Raw genomic sequence first — 18,352 nt, forward strand, 5'->3', positions numbered from 1 at the left:
CTGTGTTATATACATATATAAAAAATATGTGCATGTTTAGACACCTTATGAAAATTGTGTAATAATACTATGTATTTGTACTTAAATTTGTCTTATTACATTTCCAAGAATTCTAATATAAAATTTATATGTCACTTGAGTATCTAAGTAATTTAACTAATTACTAAAAATTGTATCGACTGTCTTCTATGATAAGCAAATTATTTTTATCTATTACAGAAATGGAGAAATATACTTTTGACTGTTTATTAGTTCTAATGTACACAGAGTATCTGAGAGTTTCAGAGTTCTGAAACAAGTCGATACTTTCGTGTAAGAAGCGTGGTTGCACGAGAGTTCGTGTAAGATCTGTGGCGTCGCCTCCCATGCTCGCCACCAGAGGGCGAGCGCTCTCACAAGCGCTCGACCGACCCCTCGACCGCTCTTACGATAACTCTAATGCTTTAAAATAGCATTAGAGTTGTCAACTCGAGAATTGATCGTTTTGTGATTATTATTTCCTTGTTTTAAATACATGGAAATTGTCCAGAATTTTTGGTCAGTAATCCGTTGACAAGAAATAGCAATAATAAAAATTAGCAAAACATCTTTTATTGAATAAAATATCAGGATCACTTGAATTTTGTGGATTCACTAGAATCTTTGTATCTTCTTTAAAGGAAATCGATCGTTTCAGAAGTTATGATTTTTATTTCCTTGTTTTAAATACATGAAAATTGTCCAGAATTTTTGGTCAGTAATCCGTTGACAAGAAATAGCAATAATAAAAATTAGCAAAACATCTTTTATTCAATAAAATATCAGGATCACTAGAATCTTTGTATCATCTTTAAAATAGCATTAGTGTTGTCAAGCCGAAAATTAATCGTTTTCGAAGTTACGATTGTGGCGTCGCCTCCCATGCTCGCCACCAGAGGGCGAGCGCTCTCACAAGCGCTCTCACGACCCCTCGGTTGCTATATATACACTCCTCGAACGACTTCCCAATATCCCAGTCGTCTAAGGCAGGGCCTGCTGGAAAGCCCACTGATAGGCCCGGACGAAACGCCCCTCCTTTCCTTTTCTCACCTCCTACGAATTCTCACGAGTTCCCTACCCGCAGCGAAGCAGCGCCACAGATCTGTAAAGCTCGCAGAAAGTGTGGACGAAACATGTTTTCCGCGGAACCATTCCGCGCCCCCATGAATTTAATAATAGGATCGTTTCACAAATAACTCACCCTGTTCGGTTGAACGTGCCAGCTACGCCGTTTTCCATGCCTCTGTATACCGTCTTCAGAAATGGTTAGGTCAGCCCTACTGCCGACCAAACAACCCCCCGTATCATATTGGCCGACCAGAAGTTTCAATCGATTTCCTGGACAGATGCCCTGAACAGAAGAAGAAATATGAATAGTAATAGCGGCGCGTAATAAGGAGGAAGAAATCACGCATTAACCTTGGGCCAATCTCTGCTTCGTTTTACTTCTGAGATCATTCAAGACTTAAATAAATGGTATCATGGAACTTTGTTCATATATGTCTTCTTTTTTGGTTATTTTCGCTTGCAAAAAATTGTGAACGTTCGTAAAGCATAAATAAATATGGAGGAGATTTGTATTGAATATTTGTGCCACGCTGTAGTTTTGTTCAATGTTAATTTTCTGTGCAAAAGGGTTGAAAGTGTTTTGTTAAAAAAAGAACAACAGGGAGGGAGAAACGAGTGATTGTGAAAGACGGACGTGATTTTAATTTCTGTTGTGAATTAATGTGATCTTAATTTGTGTTTCAAATTCGTTTATAAAATTATATCATTTGTGCATTTGTTCCAAATACAATTCTCTTTTTTAAATCCTACAAATAAGTACATAAAATATCGAGATTACAAAATTTATACTTTTTTGTAAAAAAAAAAAACAATCTCTAATAAGAGCAAAAAACTGAAACTCTAGAGTATAATACCCCCTTGACACTGCGCCGATTTCCATGAATGATCGGTGACAACCTTGGCGAGTTCGAAGCGTAACCCGCGAACAGGCGGGACCTCGTATCCGGTACGAGGAACACACGCACACGCGTGGCTGATCGAGGAACAACGCGCGTTCATTTTCGAAACACAGAGCAGACGGTGGTTCTGTGTACCTAGCTGTACAAAACTGTTCATTTGCCGTGGCATAGGAGGCCGAAAACGACAATGCGCCGGGACAAACCCGGCCTCCATTACGAATTCTATTGACTCGCGAGCACGCAGAAAGGAGTGCAGCCTCAACGCGTTCGATCGTTCCGTTAGCACACCCCTTACGTCGCGCGGGCGCATTCGTCGTTAATTTTCGCGCAGACGTGCGAGACAAATCGATTCCAAGTCAATGATGTGCCCCCCATCTGTGCTAAGGCGACTCGAACGAAGCAATTTCGATCGTGCTGAAACACCAATGTACTATGATAAATGTGCCAGTAGTCAGCCTCTTACAAAATAAACGTCTGATAATTAGGAAGTTTTTAAAAATGCATATAAAATAAAATACGCTACTGGTCAATCTATACCTCCATTTTCATTGTACAATATACTATTCATGCCTACTGGCCAATCTACACCTCCATTTTCATTGTACAATATAGTTCCATGCCCCTAGTGGTGATACTGTGAACTATAAAAACTCTTGATCTGACGACGATTGGCTAGCTAATATAACACGTGGCGAAAGGGTATAGCCGAATAAGGGGGTCAAATGTGACATACGATGGATCCATCGACAGAGCATCAAGAAAAAACGTTCTGTGCCAAATTTTAACCCTCTGTCTTGTTTGGAAGGCTAGTTATTGAGAAAATTCGGATTAACGAATTTCTGCCTATTTCCCCTATTTAATCGAGTACAAAAATTATGAAAAAAATCTGGTCCATTGAGGTTATTGAGATACGTGTTTGAGAATTTTGTCCGATTTTTCGATTCCAAATCCTAGGTGTGAAAAATTGAAAACGCAAAAAGAACACAGAAAAATACGGATTTCGTATTGAAGCTTTCGAGACACTAGATTTCTATAATTACTATAAATGCGTATTGTCATTGGTTATCTCCCTGAATTTTTTCAGATTTTTGAGGTTAAAAGAAAAGTGTTGTTTAAACAGCTATCTAAAATTTGCATTCTTTATTCTGATAATAATGAATTTAGAAATTATATCATTAAACGTTTAAAAATCTTACTATTTATGGAACTGATCAACATTACTAGGTCAACTACTTCACAGCTGGATGGTGTTGTTCTCTGAGAATTTTTCTCGCGGAGAACTGACCTCCGTTAACCAATGTCTCCGTGTCGAACAAAAGCTGGCTGTCGCGAGGTATCCTTTGACGGAGGACAGCTCGTGAGAACCATAGATAAGCCCTGTAACGAGGTTGGTCGTGGGGACCCAGAGACAGAAATCTTTCGAGATGTCGAACGCGGAAACGATTCAGGCGGTTCACACTTCTCCCGCGCGTATTGGTGGCCGCAGATGAAGATCTTGGATCGCGGAGGCTGGTAACGGTGCAGCCGCGCGTCCCATTTCCGCGATAATAATGCCGTGTCATGGTCTCGAGAAGGAGAGAGCAACGGAGTCGTGTCGAGTCTCTCCGTTTCGTCGCGGATGAGCCAAGCGCATCGCGTCGACCTGCATAAATGATGCACCGACCGGGTCCACGACGTCAGCTCACGTGTTTCTCATCCAGCATGGTTGATAAACGTTAATAGAACCGACGCAGCCGAGGCATATGGGCTCCCGATGAACATAGTCGTTTACGTAAGTGGTCGTTGGGATCATCGAGATACCGCAACCAGGGCAATCGTGAAAACTTTCCGGGCAGACCGTGGGGAAGGTTTCGATATCATACAGCGGCCGGTGAGCTTTCCACCGGTACACGATGTTTCTGAAACGGCGAAACTTTTCGAGCATGGACTCATCGCGAGGGTGGAAACGGCCTCGTACGAACATAAGTACCGACGCCACTACTTTTCTCGTCTCCGTGATCACTGTTTGATTGGGACAGAGTTCAGCGATACGTAATCCGATTCACGATTTAAGTTTTTATCAACCTAAAATCACGTGTTCGAGAATTAGCTCACCACGAGTCACCACGATGCGTTAAAATCGATTTTGGGCCTTTGCACGCGATTGATACGTTTGTAACCACTGCATTGTGTTTTAAAAATAAAATACGTTAAGACTCGTAGGTAATCTCATTTATACAATCCACGATTTCAAATACCATGAATGTACTGGCTGTGAAGTTATTACGATGGGTCTATTGCACGCGAATCCAGACCTCATCGGCGCCCGAAGCGCCATCTGCCAACATGTGTCGCGAAACGTCTGGAATTATGCGAATCGGCTTTATGGCTTCGCCGCCATTATGCTTACTACAGAAAATCTTGGATAAACGAAGTCTCGCAGTGTTAAAAACATGGATAATTTTCAGTTTTCAGAAAAGGACAGCGAATCAAAAATAAATAAGAATAACACAATATAAAACTTGCTTATTTTCCCGTGTACTAGAATACTCTCTTAAACGAGACAAGTCTATTTGAGGTCAAATGTTTTCTGACCAAAGTGCTTTAAGCTAGGCGATGTAATTAAAATTTGGGCAAAGGTGCGTTAAGTAGTTTCGTTGAAGAAGGTAATTACCTGTCTACCTCGCAGGGCACACAGCCACCAGCCCTCAAGACCAGAAGTGTTTTGTTCCAGCACAGTCAGAACGTCGCCCTTCCGAAAAGCCAACTCGTCGGGTGCTTCTGCGATATTGTCGTACACCGCACGCGCTTTCACACATTTTTGCTGCAACAAAAAGTTGAACAATTAATGCGTCACCGTTTATATTAACATAGACGAGCTTCCGTAAGTGTTTCGATATTAAATTCAGTGAGAAATCCACTTTTGCAAACAACAGAAAATATGTGTACTTGCATTTCTTTTCTAACGACAAAATCATTACTGTTTTTACATTAACCCTTTATAAGCAATTATGAATATAAACATGGAAAGTATAACGATTACTACTGGTTACTGCCTCTGTTGGCCTCTCCTAACCTCACTTATATTTCTGACAAAGTATAACAATTACCACTGACTTCTGCCAATCTCCGTTGGCATCTGCTGACCATTGCTGATCTCTACATGCCTTTACTGGTGGCTAACTTGAGTCAGCAGGTAATGTCATAAAACTGTTTTACCTGAAGTACAAGGTACAAATTCTGGACAATTTGGGAATCCGATTTTAACCGGAGAAACGGTCTCTTAAAACTAAGGCAATGATTTGGAGAGGAAAAGAAAGGTAAAAATGATGAGAATACATAGAATTCTTTGAAATTATTTCATTTATTGCCATAGATTTACAATATACAAAGTTTTAATACATATACATCATGGCAGAAGTTGTCAATAAAGGTCAGCAGTGGTCAACAGCGGTCAGCAGAGGCCAGCGGGGAACTGTAGGAAAAATTGAAAAGTACATGTAGTCGTACCTTATACGTCGTACTTTTTACCTTATACTTGGGGTAAAAAGGGGTGTAACTGGGTAAAACAGTTTTCTGACATTACCTGCTAACTCAAGTTACTGTTCTAAAATAAAACGCTATGTTTGTACCTGAAAAAATGAAGCACGTGTGAGCCTTTCTCTCTCGACTTCCACGAAGCGGTCCGAAGTTACTTCGGGCAGCTTCGGAGAATCGAGAAAGAGGGCATGCGTCAGTTTGCTTTTGTCGACTTTCCGAAACTCCACGAGCTCACGTACGCGTGATCTGGCATAGTGTGAGTATTGCACCGTGGATGCTTTCTGGCATCTCTGTGTAGCAGTTGAATAGCGTTCAGTATCATGTATACAACGATTCATGCCTTACGTATTAAACATAACCTAAAAAGTATGTGCGTCGTTTTATTGTCTGATCCTATAACCTCTGCTACAGTTTCGAATAAAGGAAATATTATCGGTTATTATGTTTAATTATATTATACTCGTTAAAAGTATTATTTTGTTCAATTATGATCAACCCTTAAAATAGAATTAAATCGATGTAAAGTATTATGACTTGTATTCGTCTTTGTTAATTTTTCGACACATTTGGCGTGCCAACTGGTCTTATTTCTTCAATATCAAACATAACCTAAAAAGTATGTGCGTCGTTTTATCGTCTAATCCTATAACCTCTGCTACACAGTTTCTAATAAAGGAAATATTATCGGTTATTATGTTTAATTATATTATACTCGTTAAAAGTATTATTTTGTTCAATTATGATCCACCCTTAAAATAGAATTAAATCGATGTAAAGTATTACGACTTGTATTCGTCTTTGTTAATTTTTCGACACATTTGGCGTGCCAACTGGTCTTATTTCTTCAATGAATTGCATCCATAAATTCCTAGAGGATCCTACGTCACGGACTGCTATTTCGGGAAGCAAAACGTTCTTACAAGAGATTATAACGACCATTTAAGACGAAGTGCAAGTCACAATGGCTTACGAGGAAACCGCGTCGTATGTTACTCGCTTTCAACTAAGTTCAATTAAAGTGCCTCGACGATATGACAACAGTTTCCTCGCCAACCATTTTTCGTGGCAAACAATGATGTCATCTCACGGCTTTGACGACCGTGCAAGGAAGTAAGGCGCCTTGGTGATTTTATAAATTAATGCACGCACTATCGTTATGGTATATTGAAAAATTCACATCTCACGTTATATGTTTTTATAGCTGGTGTTATACACTGCACTTTATTAATACCGAACACTAAACTTATAATTTTAAATGTAACATAGTCCACCGTAATTTGAATTCTTTAACCAAGAACTTTTCCATTGTCCATTTTACACGACGGTTCGCGCTAGAACATTCCAGAAGAAGGATAGAACATTCCAGGCAGGGGTACCAACTACTGAACATGCAACTAGGGTAGCGAATGCGGTGATTTTCATTCCAACAATAATGTAGGTATATTATAAATGTAAACGCGTATCCAGTGATATAAGTGGCTATTATGTTTAACGATGTTTGTAATTGTGATAAAAGGACAAAGTTACCCCCGCGAATAACTGCTGTATGAAACTTACATAGCGAATGTATTCTTCTTACGGCAAGAATAACAAGATTGTAATACATTGTTAATTACGTGAATATAAAATACTAGCATCCCCCTTCTCAGCTTCGCCCGACCTTGTGCAAAAGCAATTTATGGCCAGACGATCGTCCTGACATATATATCCGCGATAATGCAATTCTCTCGCGAGAAAGCGCTCGAGAAGCTTCGCCACCTGGCGGTAACATCGCAGTACTGCTACGGGCGAGGTATCGCACGGGCCGAACATGCGCATGCGCGCGCAAGTAGACTGTCGTATACAGGGGTCACGTGGTCTGCCAAACAGTCGTACACATGAAATATTTGCTTATAAATTACATGTTAATAACGCGCTTCTGAGACACGCTACATAGCCTATGTCCGTCCTAGAGTATGCAGGAACAACGTGTCAAAATTTGAGGAAGATCGGTTCAATAGGTCTTGAGTTTTGCGCGAACATAAAAATCGGGGAATATATACGCGAGGAATATAAAAATGAAAATAAAAATTCGACTGCCACATATTTATTTCGATCGAAGAAAGGAATAAAATCGTTCGTTAATAATGAAACGACTTCGATAATTGGTTCGCAGTTTCGTCACTTCGATTAATCACGAATTAACGACGACATTTCCGCCACGTAGATCGTGCGAGCCACGAAGACGGTCGAAAACGTGGCCAGAGGTTTTAATCAAGAAGTAATTACCACACGGCTCTACGTGAGTGACTGCGAGCCTACCGAGCGATCAAACATGATTGGAAATTAATCACGAATTAGCTTAAATTAATTTCCTTTGTAATTCGTTTTTCAACAACGTCGAGCGCAATTTATTCCCCAATCGATTTCCGTTACAACGTTGGAAAATGATTATACAAATAGAAATTTTACATTAGAGCTCGTACAAACATCTGACAAACTCGAATAACTTCGTTCAACTGCATGAAATTTATTTTATCAATTACTTGCTCTACATACGTTAAATAATAAGTGGCTGAACTTGCAGGGTTATTAAACGTATAAAATTATTTATAAGAATGTTCATTAAATGAATTTAAATCCGGTATGGATATATGGATGAAGTTAGAGTGAACGTGTTAGGTTAAAAGATATGATAAAATGACAAAATCTAATAAAAATAGAATGAATTAGGGGAAACCACTGGGCATGGTCGACCAATCTTTTAGTTTATATTTTTTAATCACTAATATGGACAAAATATCATTATGGGAGTTGTGATATCTGATAAGGTATTATGAAATAAGCATTTACGATTGTCGCCATATTTCGGGAAAAGACGTTGGCGCCGCCAACGATGAAAGTAGGTAACTGGGCCTGAGGCATACGTGTGCGTCTCGAAAGTCAGCTCAATGTCGAATGTGTAGCGAGAAATAATCAGATACTTTTCTTAACGTAACTTTAATAAGTTGAGTGTTCATAATAATATGATACATGCATGAGTTCTGTGTGATTTCGGTTTCCTCCATTCGATTAAACGTGTTTCGTTCCTGTCGCGTTAATAGGTTATGGGACGAAGTAACATTGTTGATCACACAATTAAAATTTTCTGAATATAATTGGAATTAAAGTATTTGAATGTTGTTTTAACAACTTCCATGTTAGTCAACTGACTCTGGTTGAAACATGTAGACTGATACAATTGACAACTGATTTTAGTGGTAATCAGTATAAAAAAACACGTTTTATTATTATACGAGTAATGTATTAATTCTTTTCCTTTTGTACAAAAGTGATAGTGTATGTACACGTTAAGTATGTCTTCGTGATTCTATGAAAGGTGTTACGAGTTAACTAACTCAGTCGTGAAAAAAAGAAACCTAACTGAGAAATCTGTCGATTAATGAAGCAGAGCCTCGAACAACTATTTCGACTTTGGTGAGTTGAGAGCACATAACCTTCAATTAAGTACGTATACCAAAATATACCAAATTCTTACGATATGTAAAATCGAAAACGATTGTGCAGATTTTGTTCAAATTATTATTCGAGCTACAATTAAAATGGTAGATTTTAAGTATCAACGTTTATATCAGTAAAAACCGTGGGTAACGTTTAACTGTTTAAAAGCAGTACGTTAGGAATCTTGATGAACCTTCAACGCCGACACGCGCTAAAGATCATCGCTAAAAGATCTTCCACGATTTCTTCTCGCGCGAACGTACGTCGTTAATTACGAAGATTTAATCTGTTCCGCGGTAATTTCACAAACATGAAATTATCCAAAATATAATAATACTAAGTTACAGATTTAGTATTGAAAGAAAAGTTGTTAAAAAACATTTGAACCGTCTATTTTATTTTTATTCCACCAGCAATTTTCAATAGTAATAAATTTGAGAAATAGTCGTGTGATTGGGTGCACTCTATGCAGAGTGTAAAGTAAATTGAAAAGATTCGATTTAGAGGGGGCGGTAGGTAATGTGCAACCGTTCCCTAATTCGATTAAAATGAACAGGCAAACAGGTCATCCAGCCAGTATCACCGTATCTTCATAATGCATCCTTTGTTACGCGTTGCAGGGCGCAGGGGTTCGAGAGTCGAGCGGGCATACCTGCGCAAGCGCGGATGCACCTGCGCAAACATTTTGATGCGAGTCCAGGGGGCGTCGTATTTCAGCGCGCATACGTGTGAGCACGTTTGTGTTATCTAGAACGGGGCCGCGTCACACCGCGTTATTCCAAACACGGGACACGTCTTCACCAACATTCCCATTAGAGATCCTTTGGGCATTGAGCATTGTGCGCCTCGCAGGGGCGATCTCGATGTCTGGAACGAAATTATTTCCTACGCGGGTGGCACGTACCGAGGGAAATAGCTTAACCGTACGACCGTATTACGGGAAATGGGATCGTTGTTTGCGGTAGTAGTGCGATCAGTGCTCTGTTGCGCACACTGGTCTCAAGAATGGACCGTCTACTGTCGCGTGCTCAATTTATCCTTTCGCTGCTCAGAACCGACCGTAGCTACGCCATTCTGTACCTACCGCCAAATTGAGCAAATGTGCATTATTAATCCTTTTAGTGCCGAATTCTAAAAATATTCAAAAAGTTGTTCCTTAACTCCGTAAAATGAGAAAAACCCCATAAAAATGGCCCAATTTTCAAACAGCCATAACTCCTACAATAGTGAGTATATTCTATTGAAATTTAGTATGGAAGTGGAGCTCATGGATACCTACAAAAATGTACTAAACAAAATTTCCGTAGGACGTCAAACAAATTTATTAAAAATGGAAAACGAAATTTTAAGAAAAATCGACTCTTAATTTTTCAGGGAAAATGAAAGGTTTCAAAATTTATGAATTTACTGTTACGTTGCAACACAGAATAAATCGTAATTGTTATTTCGCGTCGTAACACCATTCTTCAATATTGCAAGCTTTTATATACTATTGCTGGAGGTAGGGACGATGATCATGGGGCAGTGTGACTGAGGAAGGGTGCTAGGTTCAGGATGAGTAAGAATTAGAAATTGTGATTAGGATGTTTGGACGAGGATGAGCCTGTAATGTTTGTGATGTGACCGAGTGGTATTTGTATGGTCGTATGGTTGTATGACCAACACCACAATACGACCCATGCTCCATTGCATTGGAGGAAGGTCGTTACTAGCTGACCAATTTCAATTTGTTTTCCATCTCCTCGGTGTCATTTACTTTTGGTACGCAACTCGTTTAACACTTTGACTGCCACGTCATCCAGATATGGGTGACAGGATTCTTTACTATGGAACAAGAACAATTAATTCTCAGGATGAAATGTTAAAGTTGAAATTTGAACAAAATTCATGAATTTTAGTGAGGTTATAAAAATAAATGGTAAAAGAAATTTTAAGTTATGTAGCTTATAATTGTCTAAAATCAAAGTTTTGGTCCCGCAAAGAATTGTAAATAATAATTGTAAGACCACTGAGACGACTAAACTTTGTAACCTTCCAAAAACGAAGGTTTGGAAGTGATTTTTTCAAAATGCAACAAAAATATCAAAACGTGCAGTTAAGTTAGGATTTAGTTAGGATTTAGAGTTGCAGAACTTCCGAGAGAGTTGTTTAATTTAGAGAGGCCGAGTGTGTCGCGAGCTGTAGGTTACGAGCCACCTAAACAGCATTTGCGTATCGCGCGTCTCGTATCCTGCTCGCATAAATATTTGTTTCGAGCGCGATCGGAATGCAGATCGATACGAAAATATAGTCACTTTCATCGAGAAGGAATTTTAGTGGGTGTCTCCTGGCGGATATTAAATTCCACGGCACCTTCGGTCAGGTGTTTGGTGAATTACGTATCGCCTGGCGAGTTTACCGCGGTGCATTAAAGATAATGGCCGTTATTTATCAACGGTCGGTCGTCGCGTTTGTATCTGTAAACTCGCACTTACGACCGACATATTTTAGAAGAAAATCCAATGTAGCTTCGATGTTTCTATAGCTTTACCGGTTCCCAAGAAGAATTTCCACGAGGAGCAAAAATGCAAACGCGAACTACACCGTTTATTTTTATTTATTTTCGAAATACCGGGTGCTTGGATTTCAGGTAGGCTAACAGCGAACTTACTGTGGAAGGAATTAGGTCAATTATGTGTAATTCAATGTTGTTATTTTGGATAATAATGAAATATATATTTAATATACAGGGTGGTCCACGCAATTGTTACAAGTCATAACTCCGTTAAAATAAATTTAAAAATCAATAAAGACATTTTTTGAAAATATCTCGAGATCTAATAATTTCTTGGCCATGGTACCCTAACCATTTTTTACGTAGAATGAACAAAAGAATCGATCTGTGTAAAAAAAAATATGCATTTCTATTTAAAGAAATGATGCAATTGTTAATTCTCTATGTATGTCTATTCACCAAAAATGATTGTGATTGACTTCCACAACCGAAAATAATTTTTTCAGAACGATTTTGAAATTTTTTTTTTTCGTCGAAAAATTTAGGCACCTTGGTCTGGGTTAGGTCTGGATTAGTTTTGGGCCTAATCCAGACCTAACCCAGACCTTACCCAAACCTAATCCAGACCTAATCCAGACCTAATCCAGACCTAACCCAGACCTGACCCAAAAAAAAGAAAAGGTTTGGGTCAGGTCTGGATTAGGTTTGGGTCAGGTCTGGGTTAGGTCTGGGTTAGGTCTGGTTTAGGTCTGGATTAGTTTTGGGTCAGGTCTGGGTTAGGTCTGGATTAGGTTTGGGTCAGGTCTGGGTTAGGTCTGGGTTAGGTCTGGGTCAGGTCTGGGTTAGGTCTGGTTTAGGTCTGGATTAGTTTTGGGTCAGGTCTGGGTTAGGTCTGGATTAGGTTTGGGTCAGGTCTGGGTTAGGTCTGGGTTAGGTCTGGATTAGGTCTGGGTTAGGTCTGGATTAGTTTTGGGTCAGGTCTGGTATAGGTCTGGGTTAGGTCTGGATTAGGTTTGGGTCAGGTCTGGGTTAGGTCTGGATTAGGTCTGGGTTAGGTCTGGATTAGTTTTGGGTCAGGTCTGGGTTAGGTCTGGGGTAGGTCTGGATTAGTTTTGGGCCTAATCCAGACCTAACCCAGACCTGACCCAGACCTGACCCAAACCTAATCCAGACCTAACCCAGACCTGACCCAAACCTAATCCAGACCTAACCCAGATCTGACCCAAAACTAATCCAGACCTAACCCAGACCAGACCCAAAAAAAAAGGTTTGGGTTAGGTCTGGATTAGGTTTGGGTCAGGTCTGGGTTAGGTCTGGATTAGTTTTGGGTCAGGTCTGGATTAGGTTTGGGTCAGGTCTGGGTTAGGTCTGGAAGAAAAATTAGATTTTGGGTAAGAAATTTTTTCTCGAAAATGTGTAGGATTTCAGGGGTATGTGTAATGATAAAAAATGATTTTAATTGGCCCCTGCAATCGAAGATAATTTTTCCTGAACGGTTTGAAATTTTTTCATTTAATTGTTAATAACTTTTTAACGAGGCCTTAGTCAAGAAACTGATATTCTTCATTTTCGTCTTATTTTGGCCTCTGGAATCTCTTATTAAAATTTTTCCCAGGGTTGGCCGAACACCCTGTATAATATGACGACTCCAGAATACATAGGTTTCCGCCAGAAAGTAGTGTCGAGTTGCTGGTTCGTCCGAGCGAAAAGGGCTTCTAGGGCAAAGGGTCAAACCCAAAAATAATTTTTTTAATGCTTTTGCAATAAAATTAGACCCTTTATAATGTTTTACAAATTTTTTTTGAGACAGATCTTTCTCCTAATGCGAAGAATAAGGCACCATCGCATACGCAACGATATATCGTCGTTCGGCACTAAAAGGTTAAATGCAATCTCCCAATAGATCGTCGACTCGGTTGGTTCGCGACACGAGGGTGAGTTACTATCGTAAGCTTCCCGAGGATTACGCGGTGGACATTACGCGACGAAATATAGTTTACCCGACGCGGCTCGGTTTATTTCGTATGCAAAACGCTTCTTGCCCCGGCTCGAACACCCCTTGCTGCTCGAGGCAGGCCATGAGTCAGTTTTCGAAGCGTCGCGTTTGATCGAGAGGGCACACGTGCCGGATTTAGGGCTGCCGCTCGATGCACAATGCCGTGTCGTCGTGCATGTCGACGGAGAAACTCATTGAACGGGGTTGAGCCCGGGTACGAGGTCGACGAACACGCGTTATTTCGCCCCCCGTAATAGGCACAATTTCCCGTGTACACGACCCACCCCTTCCTGGTCCACGTGCGTTCCTGTTTAAGGGCTGTCGTTGGGCCTTCCACCTCCGACAGAAATAAATTCGGCGAACGTAAATATTTACGTTTGGTACCGTGCAAGGGAGTCGCGAATGAATGCTGGAGGATCTTTTATTCGCGATTTTCTTTAGAAACACTGTTCGAGATTCGACAGATCAAAGCAGTATTCTATTCTGGAACGTAATTTTTTAGTGGTTATCAAGTCTCGACATATTTAGATCTACATTTGAATATCCACAATTTTTTAAGTAGTTCCTGCGTCCTCCCAAGTGGCGCTGTGGTAGCGTACAAAGAATACGAGTCATTTGCGTTGTATATTATTAATTTTTTTGTTCAACCATAGTGTTTAAGTATTCTATAATATATTATATTTCCATTAGCAAGTTGCGTGGATCACCCTGTACATACTTTCAGGGAAAGAAAACTGAAAAAAATCAATTTTTTAAGGGTACTAGGTGACGTCCTCAAAAATAGCAAGAACTTTGGGAATTAATTTTGATAAAACTAATAATTAGACTTTATGCGGATCTTTATGCAAATTCATATTTTTATTAATAGAATTAATAAAATGGGAGCTTTGTAGATGATTGTCTCAACCCTTAAATATAATAATTCGTATGTTACTTGAAGTATTTCTTATATTTTTGCATATTAAGTGCATTCTGTAGTTTCTTGAGAATTAAAATTCCCCATAAATGTATAAACATCCGCAGTCTACTAATAATACTACTAATCGTTTTATTACTCATGCTCAGGCGACTGTCTCATTAATTTTAATCTTTGATTAAAGAAACTTGTATACCGAAGAAAATCTTACTTTTGTCAATTTTCCATGTATGAGATGGATTGAACGATCACTCAATTAAGATGAAGATTATACATGAGTAATAAATGGAATTTATAGATTTTAAGGATTTGCATCTCTAGAAAGTAAGTTCATCGCCTAACCAACCGTGAACCATCGCTAATAAACTCAATTACTTCAATTTGTGGTTCATTTAATAAATTATACCAAGCAAAGGGAAGGAGACGTGAGTCAATGGTCGAAATATCTTACGCGTTAATTACTGTTGCATCATTCGGTCATCAAGACTTGCACGCTGCTAATGTGCTGTAGTTTGAAAAGTGTAAAAAGGACGAAGTCATAGCTTGCAATTACTACAACTGTTTCCCCACCTGTTGCGTTTTCGATTCACGCAACATTTTCAGTACACCTTTGCCTAGATCAGGAGAAAATTTTAATGGGAGATTCTAGAGGCCAAAATAAGGCGAAAATCAAGAATAACAACATCTTGATCGAGGCTTCGTTAAAAAGTTATTAACGAGTAAATTCAAAAATTTCAAATCGTCCTGGAAAAATTATCTTCGATTGCAGGGGCCAATTAAAATCATTTTTGGTAAATAGACATACAGTGGCGTGCAAAAGTTCCCGGCCAGATGGTTTTTGCAATTTTTCTTCCAAAAGAAAAGCGTTAAGAAATTTTTATTACTATCATATACAGGGTGTTCGGCCACCTCTAGCAAAAATTTTAATGAGCGATAGTAGAGGCCAAAATAAGACGAAAATCAAGAATACCAATTTGTTGATGGAAGCTTCGTTAAAAAGTTATTAACGTTTAAAGTGCCGCCCTTACTGAATTTTTTTCTCGAAAATGCGCAAGATTTCGGGGGTATGTCTATTCACCAAAAATGACTGTAATTGAACCCTACAACCGAAAATAATTTTTCCACAACGATTTGCAATTTTTTAATTTTCTCGAATAATTTCACACCTTCTCTATTTTTTTTCTCGAAAGTGGGCAGGATTTCGTGGGTATGTCTAATGACAATAACTGATTGTAATTGACCCCCGCGACCGAAAATAATTTTTCCACAACGATTTGCAATTTTTTTTCTCCGTTGAAAAATTTACGCACCTAATTGGATTTTCAGTAAGGAATTTTTTTCTCGAAAGTGCGTACGATTTCGGAGGTATGTGTAATGATAAAAAATGATTGTAATTGATCCCCACAACCGAAAATAATTTTTTTAGAACGATTTGAAAAATTTTTTTTCGCCGAAAAATTTCAGCACCTACTCGATTTTTTTTCTCGAAAGTAGATAGGATTTCGGAGGTATGTGTACTCACCAAAAATGATTGTAGTTGACCCCCGCAACCGAAAATAATTTTTCCAGAACGATTTGAAATTTTTGAATTTAATTGTTAATAACTTTTTAACGAAGCTTCCATCAACAAATTAGTATTCTTGATTTTCGTCTTATTTTGGCCTCTACTATCGCTCATTAAAATTTTTGCTAGAGGTGGCCGAACACCCTGTATATGATAGTAATAAAAATTTCTCAACGCTTTCCTTTTGAAAGAAAAATCGCAAAAACCATCTGGCCGGGAATTTTTGCACGCCACTGTCTTCCGAAATCCTACCCACTTTCGAGAAAAAAATTCGAGTAGGTCCTGAACTTTTTAGATGAAATTAAAATATTTAAAATCACACTAAAAAAATCATATTTAGTTACAGGGGTCAATTACAATCATTTTTTATCATTACACATACCCCCGAAATCCTACACATTTTCGAGAAAAAATTTCTTACCGAAAATCTAATTTTTCTTCCAGACCTAACACAGACCTGACCCAAATTTAATGAAGACCTAACCCAGACCTAACCCAGACCTGACCCAAACCTAACCCAGACCTAACCCAGACCTAATCCAGACCTAATCCAGACCTAACCCAGACCTGACCCAAACCTAACCCAGACCTGACCCAAACCTAACCCTGACCTAATCCAGACCTAACCCAGACCTAAGCCAGACCTAACCCAGACCTAACCCAAACCTGACCCAAACCTAATCCAGACCTAACCCAGACCTAACCCAGACCTGACCCAAACCTAACCCAGACCTAACCCAGACCTAATCCAGACCTGACCCAAATCTAATCCAGACCTAACCCAGACCTGACCCAGACCTGACCCAAACCTAACCCAGACCTAATTCAGACCTAACCCAGACCAAGATTACATAAAACATTCCACGTTGATATTGGAGAGGTCCTGCTGAGGAATTTGTATCACGATCGACCGATCTTCAAACAATTTTCGATTCTATTGAATTCGTGGGAAAAGCGACACGACGCGAGCGTGTGAGCTCATAGTAAATCGTGGATTTTAATCTTCTTTCGGATCGCGTATGCCCATGAAAACGTGTCTGAATGGTGAACGGAGCTTACAAAGCGTCCCGTCGCTATCCTGCGACCACAAAACCGGCGCAGGCACCTCGAACTAAGTAGCCTTGTGTCGATACATGACCGACGAGGCGTGTTTAACTGCTGGGGGGTTAAAATCGCTTTGCAACACGTGGCAAAGTACCACCGCGAAGTACCCTTCATCTTAGTTTTCACTCTCGGCCGCTTTCGTTGTCATCGCGCGCCGTCTGAACGATCGACCTTCCCAGTAATTAACGCCCCCAACCCACCCACCCGCCCTCTCTAATTACACTCTTCGTCGACGAGAGTCTCGGATAGAACTCTGATTAGAAATTGAAGTCTGAAGAGGTTTTGGCCGAGGTAGGGGGCACAACGCTCGAGAACCACTTCTCCCTGCCGCTTTGTACAGAACTCTTTTGGCCATTTAATTCCAACGTACCGGTTTTCGAACCGTTTACCAATGGTAACGAATTGCTAACAAGCAATTCTTGTAAACTGATCAAACCTAAAACGTTTAATAACAATTGTGACATTTTTTGAAACTACCCTAATAGTAGAGGTAGCGGGTTAATATTTGCCAGAAGTTTTATTTGGGTCTATCTAGTGATACGTCCAAATAAAGATTCATTTTATTGATTTTGAACTAGCTTCCATCTTAACAAAGGCTCCATCAACAAATTGGTATTCTTATTTTCATCTCTAGAATCTCCCATTAAAATTTTTCTTAGGGGGTTGGCCGAACACCCTGTGTACAGATTATAAAATTATGTCACCACCTCCACAGTGTGATTTTCTACCTTTGGATCGGTGGAGATTTACCAAAAATTGTTTAAATTTTTATACGGTTGCATCGTATTTTACTAATTATAAGGAACAAAACTGCATCACGTCCATTTGATCGCCCTTTTGAAACAATTATATTAAAGTTTTATTAATTTATAAATTTTAATGAAAAAACACAAACAGGATCACTGGTATAATAGTGTTCGATTGATCGATAATCCTAATAGTTCCTGACGGAATTAATTAGAGCGCCGCGTGCTGCGAACAAAAAAAGGGGGAAAAAACAGGACTAGAGAAAAACGAAAAGAGGAAGGAACAATTGGAATTCCTGACTGAAACGGGACGTTAAAACGTCCACAGGGGGGCTTTTTAGTCGCTGCACTGCGGAACAAAGCAGAAGCCATCGGGAGAGGACTGATTAATGAGAGACGTGCGTGCAGAGAGCGGCGACAATTATGCGACTCGAGATACACGCTGTCCACGCGTCGACTACGTTCTCAATGGCGGCGCGTCTATTATTTTTCATACATAAATAATGTTAATACTCCTATCAATGAGAGTAAGAAGATCTATTGTAATC

General features: G+C 39.5%; 1 protein-coding gene across 2 annotated transcripts in view; it reads right to left on the reverse strand.

The window, feature by feature from the left end:
- LOC122402663 (breast cancer anti-estrogen resistance protein 1) overlaps positions 1–18,352 on the reverse strand; it is a 129,359-nt gene that overhangs the window by 48,241 nt on the left and 62,766 nt on the right. For both annotated transcript variants that reach the window (XR_006259535.1, XM_043405633.1), the window contains exons 2-3: positions 4,639–4,788; positions 1,220–1,369 (exon numbers count right to left, since the gene is read on the reverse strand). Coding sequence is in view for 1 of the 2 variants with exons in the window: in XM_043405633.1 (XP_043261568.1) it covers positions 1,220–1,369; positions 4,639–4,788 (300 nt within the window). In the remaining variant the exon portion in view is untranslated. The remainder of the gene's footprint in view (positions 1–1,219; positions 1,370–4,638; positions 4,789–18,352) is intronic.

The sequence above is a fragment of the Colletes gigas genome, unplaced genomic scaffold (assembly GCF_013123115.1).
Source record: "Colletes gigas isolate AHSC1104 unplaced genomic scaffold, ASM1312311v1 Colletes_gigas_Sc00038, whole genome shotgun sequence".
Lineage (NCBI taxonomy): Eukaryota > Metazoa > Arthropoda > Insecta > Hymenoptera > Colletidae > Colletes > Colletes gigas.